Source organism: Macrobrachium nipponense, chromosome 1 (genome assembly GCF_015104395.2).
Source record: "Macrobrachium nipponense isolate FS-2020 chromosome 1, ASM1510439v2, whole genome shotgun sequence".
Lineage (NCBI taxonomy): Eukaryota > Metazoa > Arthropoda > Malacostraca > Decapoda > Palaemonidae > Macrobrachium > Macrobrachium nipponense.
In genome coordinates this window covers 90,555,885-90,569,920 of record NC_087200.1, presented here as the reverse complement: position 1 = coordinate 90,569,920, position 14,036 = coordinate 90,555,885, and the positions used below count along the sequence as shown (strand labels likewise).

Genomic DNA, 14,036 nt, shown 5'->3' with positions numbered 1-14,036 from the left:
TTTTTTTTTTTTGATGGTGTTTTTACATTGCATGGAACCAGTGGTTATTCAGCATTGGGACCAATGGCTATACATGACTTCCGAACCACGTCAAGAGTGAACTATCACCAGAAATACACATCCATGACCCCTCAGTGGAATGCCCGAGAACTAAACTCGCAGCCACCGAGGTGACAGGCAAAGACCATACCAACCACACCACTGAGGCTCATTAAACAATGATCAGCACTTTATGAAATACTAGCATGTAATAATATTTTAATACAGAATATGGACTTGAATATATTTTTTCACATGAGCTGGTGTACTCTGCAATTATAACATTATAAAACAAAGAGCAGAATAGATAATGTTCTCATCTAAAAAAATATGTATTGTATACAGACTACAAATTTCATAAAAGGCATTACAAAAGACTAAATACTCATACCAAATGGTCATTTCACTGATAAAGATATTGGAAATGCTTATGATAAAAAACATAACTTTTACCATCTATACACACCCTAATCTACAGGAGGAACTGAAAGCTTTAAAGTGTAGTCCTGCTATTTCCATAAGAAATGACCTTACAGGTAACAGGTTAATACCCTACTTTATGAATACTACTTATATGGCTAATGTAAAATTATGGTTTGTTTTGGCAAATAAACATAATGAATGTAAATGTAAAAACATATCTATAACTATAATGAATAAAATTGGTGTTTTCAAAAAATAAAACGCCCTTTCATACAAACCCATGAATCACGAATAGCCTTAATTCTCACTATCAAATTTTTATAACATTTAGCTTCTGAAGTCCTCTAAAGGAAGAACTGGTAGAATATCAACCACTGAGACATATTCATATGGCACCTTTGATCTACTGGTAGCTAAAAGCAGCCAGCCTCCTTCATGTATAAAACTTGTCAAACAGCCAAAGGATAATAGGACAGGACACTTCCTTATGATTGATGACTTTGTATGGAAAGTGTTTGTTCTTTAAAAAAAACTGCAACTGCTTTAGGAAAAACTCATTATTCATCATTAACCTGAATGACCATTTGGATGGAAGGATGGGAGAAAATTATTCTCTACCACCACAAGATTCTGAGGAATTAGGGATCTTTTGGGGATAAAAATGATGAGGAACCGTGTTGAAAAAAACTTGAAAGTTAAGCAGTTTTGTATCACGGATGCCTAAACAAGTGAGCAAGAGACAAACTAGCTATCCATGAGAGAGTTAGCTACCTGTAACCGCCATATGTCCATACCTTAGACCAGAATAAGAATGGATTATTTGACAAACTTTCATTTCTGGTTTATAGAAGAAAAGCATGCAATTGCTCAAAGATCTTTAGTACTCTTGAGATGGTGCCAAACAGCTTTAAATGGTTCATGAAACCAATCCTCAGCACAGCCAGTGACCAGTCTCCACAATAAAAACTTTGGAGAGCAGGAATGAGCAATAGACAAGCGATATCAATTTAGCTGACAATGCCTGAAAGAGCATGCAATTCACTCAACCCCCATATGAAGAAAGCAAAAGCAGTAAAAAGGTTGCCTTCATGGAAAGATGATGTAAGGGGGTATTACCAGGGGTGAAGAGGGAGTAACAGACTAAGGAAAGATCCCACTTTTTAAAAGGAACTTCAATTTCAATGTACTGAAACAACCATTTAAGATCTTTGGAACCAATTACATCACTATTGTTAAGTTTGAAAACTTGCACAATTACTTTCTTATAAGCATAAGTTGCGTAAACTCCTGCAACCACCATCTGCACACACTAATAGCTGCTTCTGTAAATCATGGAGAAAACAGGTTTATTTATAGAAAATTACCTATAAAAGTCATATGACAAGGAACCTAGACAGGAAGTGTGGAGTAGTTTGAGAGGTTACCAGATGCACAACAACCACTGTTATAGGTATTGTAAGGATGAATAGCACCAGGAATCAACACTAGGCCTTTTCTTGTTCAATAACATGCTGGATGCAATGGCCATGGATGTAACACTTAGGGGGAGACCCTGAGTGTTATATGCTACACTGATGACATCAATTTCATTGGAGAAACAGAGAGGAGCCAGGGAGAAAGCTAGACATATGGAGATATGCACTGGAAAGTAGACAGATGAAAATAGGTCAAACAGACTGAATATATATGACAAATTGGATGGATGATGAACAGTGGGCCACGATTAAGCATGGAAAAATGAACATTAAGAGAGTGCCTATGTATTTGGGCTCCATTTCAGATGTAGAGGGTGATATGGACAAAGAGGTTAACCATCAAATTCAAGGTGGATGAATTAATTAGAGGGATATCAGACATACCTGCAACAAAAGCACCCCTATTTGGATGAAAGGTAAGGTACTCAAAGTGATGGCAAGACCAGCTATTTTGTCGGAATAGATGCAGCACCACTGAAGAAACAAATAAAATAAGTTGGATGTAGTAGAAATGAGGATGGTCAAGAATGAGCGGAGAGACAAGAAAAGACAAGATGAAAAAAAATTAATACATCAGGATCAGTAGTAGTCGAAGGAGGGTCAAAGAAATACCGAGTTAGAATAGAGATGGCTAGATCACCTAAGGAAGGGAGATGACAAGCAGCATGTTGCAGGAGAGATATAGCCTTCATGATGTGGGAGACAAGAATAAATAAGAGGACAAAAGATAGAAATACCTGGAAAACACTCAAAAACAGTGACCCCAACTAAGGAGAAGAAGATAAAAATAGAGAGGAAATGAGAAAATTGACATCTCACACAGTAAACAACCATACAAATTTTGCCCCTTGGATTGATAGAGGTTGATGGTTGAGAGCTTACAAAATCCTTTTACTCTGACTCCAACCTCAATAGTCTCAAAGTGTGATGGAAGGTTTCCAAGTTGTTGTGTAATTTGTGGTGAGATCAATTCATAAACTTCTTCCTGACATGCAGCCTTGTTCGGTAATCAATTAAATAAGGCAGCAGATCACCAAACCAATTCTGTTGAGGTGAGGCATTAGAGATGTCATATAAATTACCTTCGTCTGTAAACCTGTCTTTGCACAAGCCTGGAAAAGAAACCTAAAAGGAGGTAAAGTATAAACTTTTTGTCCTAGTTGTAAAGCAAAGCATTTAATTTCAGGCTTATTGCCAACAGATCTATTACTGGAATGCTCACAGCTTCATAAGTGCTCTCCAAATTTCTGGATACAAAGACCATTCAGACAGTAGACTGGTTTTTCCTGTCGAGACTTTCAACTAACATTTTCTTCCCCCACATGAGTCTTGAAACCATTTCAACCTTGTTTTGTTATGCCCACTTAATGATATCTATCAGCAGACAATAGACAGATTTTGTACCTCCCTGGATGTTAAGATAAGCAGTTGGCATGGAGGGGGAAGCCATATTCCTATGACTATTCCTTACATTGAGGAAACTAAAAGCTTGTAGAGCTAAGAAACACCTTTTGAGTCGCCCTGACTGACAGATGAATTTGATTTTGTCACTAATGCAGATTTGTCCAAATAACTTTTGGCCTTTTACAAGGCAATTTTATGGCCACTTCATTACCGAGTACTTTGTTAGCTGAAGTTACTGAAACTTCAAATTGTTGGGCTGTGTGTAACAAACTTTTCAAAACAGGATAGTCACAGAAGGAACTGCTACATCTTAGCTGGATGATCCTAATGTCATTAGAATTGTTGAATAACTAACAAGAATTTTGCAATTCTGCCTATGCATTATTAATGAGTAGTTTAAAAGGGTGCGCCAACGACATAAGGCACCATTATAAAGATGGGGATCTCTTGAGGCTGATGTATCCTACAGCTAGATAAGCAAAAGATTGATTCTGACTGCCTCTATTTAATAATGGACCAAAGGTGTGTATGAATATGCTGGTTAACCCTTAAATGCCGAAGCAGTATTTTAAAAATCGTCTCCCTATGCTGGCGGCGTTCGCGAGTGAGTGCCGAAGCAGAAAATTTTTTTTTTTTAAACTCACAGCACACTTAGTTTTCAAGATTAAAAGTTCATTTTTGGCTCCTTTTTTTGTCATTGCCTGAAGTTTAGTATGCAAACATCAGAAATGAAAAAAAAATATCATTATCATATATAAATATTGGGATATATGACAGCGCAAAAATCTTTTTTATATATAATTGTATACAAATCACACTGTGAGCAAAACGGTTAAAGCTAAAGAGTTAATTTTTTTATTGTATTGTACACTAAATTGTGATCATTTTCGTATATAAAACATCGTAAAACGATCAACGCAACACAGAGAAAATATTATCACAAAATGATGCACGAATTTGTAACGCGGGACGTAAAAAAAAAAGCAGTTTTAAAAAATTCACCATAAATCGAAATATTGTGCTAGAGACTTCCTGTTTGTTGCAAAATGAAGGTAATTGATTGAATATCACTAGACTGTAAGTGTTGTAGCTTACAATTGCAGTTTTTGACCATTTCGGTTGAGTTAAAGTTGACCGAAGGATGAATTTTTTCTATTTATCGTTATTTATATGAAAATATTTCAAAACTGATAAAACCTACAACCATAGGTTGTTTTTAGTTGTATTCTACAAGAAATTGCGCACATTTTCATATATTAAACTTTATGTGATGGCTAATTTAAAATGGTGCAAACATTACGACAATCAGACGAAAAAATTTATTATTTTTTTGGAAGAGTTACCGTGCGGACGTAAGGAAAAAGTTTATTTAATAAATTCATCATAAATAGAAATATTGTGCTAGAGACTTCCAATTTGTTGCATAATAAAGGTAAATGATTGAATATTACTAGAATGTTATAGTTTTAGCTTACAATTGCGTTTTTCGACCATTTCGGTCGAGTCAAAGTTGACAGAAGGTTGAAAATTTGGTACTTATCGTAATTTATATAAAAATATTTCAAATCTGATAAAAGCTACAACCATGGGTTGTATTTTGTTGTATTCTACATGAAATTGTGCACATTTTCATATATAAAACTTTATGTAATGGTTAATTTAAAATGGTGCAATCATTACGACAATTGGACGAAAAAATTTCTGATTTTTTCAGAATAGTTACCACGTGGACGTAAGGAAAAATTTTTTCTTTTTTATAAATTCACCATAAAAAGAAATATTGTGCTAGAGACTTCTAATTTGTTGTAAAATGAAGGTAAATGATTGAATATTACTAGAATATAAGAGTTTTAGCTTACAATTGCGTTTTTTGACCATTTCGGTCGAGTCAAAGTTGACCGGAGGTTGATTATTTGCACTTATCGTTATTTATGAAAATATTCAAAACTGATAAAAGCTACAATCATGGGTTGTTTTTTAGTTGTATTCTACATGAAATTACACACATTTCCATACATAAAACTTTATGTAATGGCTAATTTAAAATTGTGCAAACATTACGACAATCGGACGAAAAAATTTACCGGAAGCGACGTAACGGAAGGATTTTTTTCATAAATTCACCATAAATCAAAATATTGTGCTAGAGACTTCCAATTTGTGGCAAAATGAAGGTAAATGATTGACTATTACTAGAATATAAGAGTTTTAGCTTACAATTGCATTTTTACACCATTTCGGTAGAGTCAAAGTTGACAGAAGGTTGAAATTTTGGCACTTATCGTTATTTATATGAAATATCAAATAGAATAGATATTGTTTTTTTATATGAAAATATTTCAAAACTGATAAAATCTACAACCATGGGTTGTTTTTTGTTGTATTCTACATGAAATTGCGCACATTTTCATATATAATACTCCATGTAACGGCTTTTTAGTGCGAGAAGAAAGAAATTTTGCGCTTGCGCGCCCAGGGTAACAACTGTAAACAAAACAATGCCTTGATCCGTGAGCTCCCAGCATCCCCCAAGGCGCGTGATTCAAAAGTTTTTGCTTAGTAGGCCTATAACTATTTTTCCGCAATTTAAAAAAAAACTTTTTTTATATCGACGTACCATACGTCCAATCGGCGTTAAGGGTTAATCTTCTACCTACAGGTACTCTTCAAAAGTTACATGTTTCGATACTGCAAATTAAGGGTAATTAGGATTGACAGGTTTGTTATAAAACAATACTAGTTGTATAACAGACTAAAAAAATTACTCAATTTAGTTTACAAATACAAACAACTAAATTATTTACCTTCAAGTTTTCACAATACAGACTGTGATGGCATCTCAGCGATCAAATTATATAAAAAAAAAGATTTAATACTAAATATATGATCTATTTATGACTAAATTCTCAAGAGGTCAAATTACCATTGTACAAATAAAAACATTGTGAGAAATATAAATATATATACAATCTCTTTACTGTCATGCATATCACAGTGTAGTATAAAATTGCAATTAAGCATATGGCAACTGATAAAGAGGACACTACAAATGGATACAAAATATTTCTAATCAGAAGAACCTACTTGTGGAGTGAGAAGTTCAGTAAGGGAAACTTTATTAAGTCTTCCCTCAATCCACTGGAGTCTGGTTACTTTTCTCTGCAAAAAGAAACCTCGTTTATAATAATTAATTTTAAAGATTTCAAAATGCTAAAATAGACATTCATCAATAATTGCATGTAAAAGACAACACAACTATATACTCATCCAATAAAACAACTAATGATATTTACCAATCAAAAGGCTTCCCACTTTTCCCTTAACACCTATCCCCACAATAACTAGGATCTAAACAGTTTTATGGTTTTTTTTAAAGTAAGAATAATAATAATAAAAAAAAAACTATAATTTTTAAAACCAACCAATGAACTTTGCCTTAAGAAAGTTGGAAGATTAAGTCTATAGTTACAGATGATTTACAAGCAAAGTAAGAAATAATAATAACACAAGCACACTGAGATCAGTGCCTTCATCAGGAGAGATCTCTCACTCTGCTCTTCTTGGAAGAACACACACACACACTGAATTAGAGAGTGCTGCCCAGGTTTTAATTAACAATGGGTATTCCAACCGGGACATCACAAAATGCATATGAAGAAGCATTGATAAATATGTAGTATCAGCAGGAGAATCGCCCCACTGCCCCTGAAGACATCACACTCTTTAACAAGGAAGTGTTTCACAGGATACAAAGAGGACATGCAAGCCCTTCGCAATACCATAAAAGGAAACATCTTCCCTTTGAACCCTGGGAAAAAGGTAAAACTGGTAATTTTTTACAAAAGCAAGAAGACCAGTGGCCTGATCATGAAAAACAATCCAGCCCCCTTGGTGCAGGACCCTCTGAAGGAAACTAATGTGGTCTACCAATACAAACGCCCTGTCCGGGAATGCCCCGGCACCTATTATTGATAAGGAGGCAGACCGTCGCCGCCTCCTGGAGGCCCTACACATTGAAAAGGAGACCTAGACTTAACACCACAAAAGAGACTTCTCTTCTCCCGATGGAGTGTAGGGCGCCTGACAGTGGAATGTAGGGTGCTGCCCGCCAGTACTCCAGAATGAATGAATGATTGGAAGTTTTCTGGCATCCTGACATCGAAGGTCATTGACGCCGATATCGTTTATTATAAAAAATAAAATATTCAATTAAAACCATAAAAGCAAATATGTCATTATAAAAGTTAAATAGCTTTCAGAAGACCTGCTTCTGAAATAAATCTAAAAATGCCGATAGCATTGTATGACACATCATGTCCAAGAATCTTGGCAAGGATAAGGATGAACCTGCCATCCTCACCCCGAGCCTCAAACAGACATCTATTTCTTTCCGTACTATAAGTGGGGCATTCAGTCAACAAATGCCTCACTGTCAAGGGTATCAAACAGTCGTTGCAATATGGTTGGTGTTGGCCAGCAAGCAGAAACTCATGTGTCATCCGAGTGTGACCAATTTGGAGACGACAAAGAGTAGTCTCCCACTTTCGGGGCATCACGTTATACTTCCAAGGGGATATAACATTCGTTATTTCTCTCATCTTATTATCAACTGAGCTATCCCAATACCGTTACCAATTATTGTAAATAAATTTCTTAATTGTAGGTAAAAAATCATTACAGGGAATGGGATACCTTCTTGGTAGCAACCCAGCTGCAGCATTCTTTGCCAGTGAATCTGCCTCCTCATTTCCAGACACACCTACGTGTGCTGGAACCCGACAAAATCGAACTGTTATACCTTTCAGACCAATAATGAAAAGCCACTCTAAAATCTTTAAAACCAAAGGGTTCCTAGAATTAAAAACTTCTAAAGCTTGAACACTTCTTGCATCACTAAAAATGGTAAAATTGCCCTCCTCTTTTAATGCAATTTTCAAAATAGCGGTTAATATGCCATATAGTTCTACAGTAAATATGGAAGCAGCTAGAGGAAGTGCACCTCTACAGTTAAAAGAGCTACTATATACTCCATATCCAATGCCAGCATCAGATTTGGAGCCATCTGTATATGTAAAAGTCAATTCCCTATGTTCTTCGACACGTTCATGAAAGCGAGATCTGGCTTCTAATTCAGTCATGTTCTTTTTTTATACCAATAAAATATTTACAAAAAGATATCTTTGGTAATTTCCATGGAGGGGATGGTGATATCCTAAATGGAAGAACTCTATTTCTTGCTATATCAAGACTGTTTATTGATTGTTTTACCCGAAAACCATAAGGATGAGGAGATTTTGGGTGTAACTCAAAATATCTATGATGCCTTATAAAGTTTGCAGTCTGACAGGCTAAAGAATTAGGAAGTCTTTGCGACCTAAACCAATACCGAAGAATAGAAGACTTTCGGTAAAGGTCTAAAGTTAATTCTCTAGCATCAACAAGGAGACTTGGGATAGGCAAAGTTCTAAATGCTCCTGTAGACAATCTAATACCAGCATGGTGTATAGAATCTAATATCTTTAATCAGCTTGGGGTGGCTGAGGAGTATATTTCACACCCATAACTAATTTTTGACAAAATTAAGGCCTTGTATAATTTTAAAATAGTTTTGCGGTCTGGCCCCCATGATGTATGGGATAATACTTTTAAAAGATTCAGAGCCTCAAGACATTTAACTTTTAATGCCTTTAACCCCTTCGCCACTGGCCTGCTACATTGCTGCTAATGCTTGCATACCGCATGAGACCCCCTGTCGACCGCGAGTATCAATCATTACTTGCTCCCACTAAATTTTATGTTATTCATATTTTTCCTTCATATTCTTATGTGAAAACATTGTGTGTATGGATATCAATGAATATTTTTTACCCCATTGTCAAAAAATTACAAAAAATATAGTAAGAATATCGGAAAAAATAGGAATATTTATTAGAAAAAGTAATTGCAGAAGTAGGAACTGTTATAAAGTAGTAGAAATAGCAGTAAAGTAATAGAAATAAAGTAGCAGAAAAAGTAGTAAAGTAGTAGTAAAATAGTAGTAGTGGTAATAGCAGTACTAGTTTTCTTACTGAAACAGTTATTCCTAGGTTTCATACAGAAACAGCATATACATCAATGAATGTTTAGGCAGCTGTAATAATAATAATAATAATAAAACAGTAATAATAGTAATAATAATAATAATAATAAAAAAAGCAAACAGCATCTCGTGACCAATACGTATATCATATGGGGCAGTTTATTCACCCCCATTATCATCAGCAAGCTATAAAAAAAACATCTCATCACAAGTAAACAGGCCTCCATAGAAGTCCTTTCACCTACACTTTCCTGTTGAATGAAAGTACTACTCTGCCCGAGCATTCATCCATTCACACAATTTGTCAATTACATCACCACAAAAAAGGAAAAAAAAATGCATCACGTAAGCAGATGAAATCTGGTGTATAAGCAGGAATCCCATTGCCACCCTCCGTGAATCAGGGGGGGGTGGGTCTGGGCGCAAGTCACAAGATGGATCAGTTATGAACTGCCAGCCTTCATCGACAAGAGGTCAATGTCTTCCAACACTCGTTGTCACTGTCAACCTCTAAAAAAAAATTATCACTATAATCATCATCTGATAGATTTGGCAGGTACTCAGTACCCTGGCTCTGAAACACTCATCTGACATGATACTGAAAAAAAAAAAACATAAAAAATAACTGCAATCAAAAGGGGGGAAAAAGATTTGGAATTCAAATCTACATGGTTTACGGACAAAATTGTATTCATCCTTCTCAGATAATAGCCTGAGGCGCACTGGTATATGTTGGCCAGTACCCCTCCTAATATCCCATATGAAAATGACGTCACGACGTCCATCGGACGCTCATTGGTTAGAATGAATTGTGGGTGGAGCTTCAGCACCTCTCTCGTACACAATACTGTGTCTGGAAACCATCCAAGCTAAAGAAAACGCTTTGCTTTTCGAGAGGGATGAAAGACGTACACGCGTACGTCCCGGTCTTTTATTACTGTACCGTAAAAGACGTACATGTGTACGTCCCAGTGCTGAAGGGGTTAAGTGAGGAACCCATGTCAACCTGCAATCAAATATCAAACCTAAAAATCTAGTTTCACTTACACATGGAATCCGTTGACCTTTGATGTATATACCTAGGGCTGGATGTACTCCCCGAATACGACAGAAATGGACAACAATAGTTTTGCTTGTCGAAAACTTAAATCCATTCATATCAGCCCACTGAATAATTTTGTCAATTGAGAGTTGTAGTTTTCTTTCAACCATCGACATTCTAGATCCAGCAAATGATATGGAGATCATCTACAATAATGTTAGAGAATATCTTGGGAATGACAGAGGATATCCCATTAATGGCTAATGCAAATAGGGTTACACTTAGCACACTACCCTGGGGAACTCCTTCTTCCTGATATTTCCTCTCTGATAGTTTCCCCAACTCTCACTTGAAAAAATCTATGTGAAACAAATGATTGAATGAACAATGGTACCTCTCCTCATAATCCCAATTTATGAATGGGTTTAAGTACCATATCTCCATGCAGTATCATATGCCTTTTCAAGGTCAAAAAAGACTGTTACATGGTGCCATTTGGAAGCAAAGGCTTCACAAACAGAGGATTTCAATCGTATCAACACATCAGTCGTTGAAGGCATTTTTCTAAACCCACACTGGATAGGTGATAAAATACCCTTCTTTTCCAGGTACCGTATCAGTCTTACATTGACCATCTTCTCTATGACCTTACATATACAAGATGTCAATGCAATTGGTCGATAGTTTGCAGCTAAAAACTTATCCTTACCGGGTTTTAAAAAGGCTAAAATAATGGCTAGTTCCCAAACACTTGGATAACTATGATCATGCCATATTCTGTTAATAATGCTTAAAATAAATAACTTGGTATTAACAGGTACATGTTTAATCATTGCATATGGAATTCCATCGGGTCCAGGGACCGTATCATTACACGTAGCAAGTGCGGAATCAAATTCTCTTTCAGTAAAAGGAGAATTGTATGACTCTTCCCTTCCTGTTGCAAAATTTAAAATTTTCTTTTCTTCAATGATCCTAAACTGGTGACCAGGGGCTGCTTCACACTTGCATGATACATTTGAGAAATGATCAGCCAGGGTATTGCTAACCTCAGTTGCTCCAGTCACATACTGATCATTCACCTTCAACACTGGTGGTGGGTTGGCGGTGAATTTGCCTGCTATCTTTTTTACTTTCCTCCACACAGAAGATTGCGGTGTTCTACTGTTAATGGAGGAAACAAGACACGCAAGACTGGCGCCTAGCTTCTTTCATAGGCGAAGGAACTGTGCTCTACATTTCTTATATATAATTAAATTATCCTCAGTACGGCATCTGCGCAATCGAGTTAAAGACCTTCTTGTGGCTCTATGCAGGGCAGTTAGTTCTGAAGACCACCAAGGGACTGGTCGTCATTTGAATAACCCTGTTGTTTTGGGAATTGAATTGACTCCTGCTGAATGAAGGGTTCCATTCAGCATGTCTATGGCATCATCAATATTTTCAAACTGTTCTGCATTCCCTTCAATTTCGCTTAGCTCACGAAATCTATCCCAGTCTGCCTTGTCAAGATTCCATCGTGGCGATCTCTGTAAAGGTGGACCATTGTTGGTGTTTATAATGATTCGTGCATGATCATTAGTATGCCAATCATCTAATGTCCTCCAATCAAAACTGAGAAGGCAATTAGAGCTTGCGATTGATAGGTCAATGCACTACAAGGTACCTGTCTGGACATGAAGGTGTGTGGGCTCTCCTGTATTAGGGAGTACAACATCCTCACTTTCCACAATTGATGATATTATATTGCCCCTTGTGTTTGCTAAAACATCGCCCCATAAAGGATGTCTACCATTCAAATCTCCCAGTAAGAGAAAAGGTTGTAAGAGAAAAGGTTGAGGGAGTTGTTGAATCACCTTTACTAAATTATCATACAAAATGTTATCATTTGGAGGTAAGTACAGAGAGCATATTGTATATTTTCTCCCTATATCAATCTGTACAACCACTGCCTGCAGAGGTGTGCGTATAGACAAAGATATTTGGGGAACATCTTGACGAACGTACATGAGACTTCCGCCATGGCTCCCTGCTTGTTGATTATATGGACAAGGAGTATTAGCTTCAAGCTTGCTCTCCTGTAGACATACAATTATGGGGGAATGCTCATGAATTAGGAGCTTAAGTTCTTCACATTTGGCCCTTAAACCCTGACAATTCCATTGCAAAATGGAGGAGAAAAAATGATATATGATACAATAAAGTTTCATACATACTTACCTGGCAGATATATAGTACTTAGCTAAGACTCTGTCGTCCCCGACAGAAATTCAAATTTCGCGCCACTCGCTACAGGTAGGTCAGGTGATCTACCGCCCTGCCCTGGGTGGCAGGACTAGGAACCATTCCCGTTTTCTATCAGATTTTCTCTCTTCCACCTGTCTCCTGCAGGGAGGCTGGGTGGGCCATAATTGTATATACAGTGGTCCGTATTCGCGGGGGATGCGTACCAGACCCCCCCGTGAATAGTTAGAACCCGCGATGTTTGGAACCCCTTATAAAAATGCTAAAAACAGCCTATTTTGTTAGTTAAAACTCAGAAAAACCCACTAAAAATTTTCCTACTGTTTTTTTTAATAGTTTTTATCACAAAAAGTGCATTTTATGATGAAATTCATCAAAAAAACCAGGAATTTGTGGATATTTATCATAGAAAAATACCGAGAATGCGCGAATTTTCCGCAAATAATGCAGGGAAATGTTCCCGAGAGAAATCATAACAATATCATTTCTGGGCTCAGTTCGTGTCGCTGCGCGAAATAATCCTTTAGTTCATTATTTCTTAGGTAAATGAGCTAACAAATACCAGAGAATAAACAAAATAAAGAAGAGGTCAGTATAACTGACTCGCTCACGCCAAAAAAAAGAAGGGCGTCGGTATGAACACTAGGGCGAGTGAGACCCACTACCACGAACTTCTTGTCATTTAGAAATTTCCACAACAAAATCCCTCAAGGAGAGAGCCGACCCACAGAACGGGGCAGCAACTACTACTACTACAACCCACGCCAAGGTGACTGCCGCGCCTCTGGTGGCCATCCTTTATGTTAGCAGGCTCCAAGACGCACGCGTTTCTTTTGCTCTTGTGTTTTGTGCTTTCTTTGCATATTTTTTCGCCACCATGGAACGTTCGGCTATCGCAGCGGCTAAGTTAAGTATTCCGAAAGGTTCCTATTTAGTTCGTTCCTTCCTCGAGCCTGTGTTTGCTGTTTTTTAGGTATAAATACTGGTTCCCGGTCGGAAGCATGGCGGCATTGTTCTGCCTCATGGCGGGTTGGTTCTCGGTCTCCCATACCTGGAACTTTTCCCTTATTTTTACCGTGCATCTCTAGCCCTTTTTATTATGATATTGTTAGGGGATTTAGCCTGCCTTGGTTTTAGGTCATGCATGCATGTCTCTACCTTACGTAGGCATTCTCTTTTTTTCTATCCAGACCCTAGCCATCGCTCTTCGTATCGGCCCAGGCTAGCTTTGAGTGGTAGACTTTCTTTCGGGTTAGTCGTACACTCCTGGATTTTTTCTCTTACTATATTTCGTTTCCCCTACTTTTATTTTATTTATTATGTTTTGATT

The 14,036-nt window shown here is 37.0% G+C and overlaps 1 protein-coding gene across 1 annotated transcript in view; it reads right to left on the bottom strand.

Moving 5' to 3' along the window:
* The window catches only part of LOC135218854 (uncharacterized), a 473,700-nt gene that overhangs the window by 13,613 nt on the left and 446,051 nt on the right, over window positions 1-14,036 (bottom strand). The window contains exon 11 of the mRNA XM_064255302.1: window positions 6,426-6,500. Coding sequence (XP_064111372.1) covers window positions 6,426-6,500 — 75 coding nt within the window. The remainder of the gene's footprint in view (window positions 1-6,425; window positions 6,501-14,036) is intronic.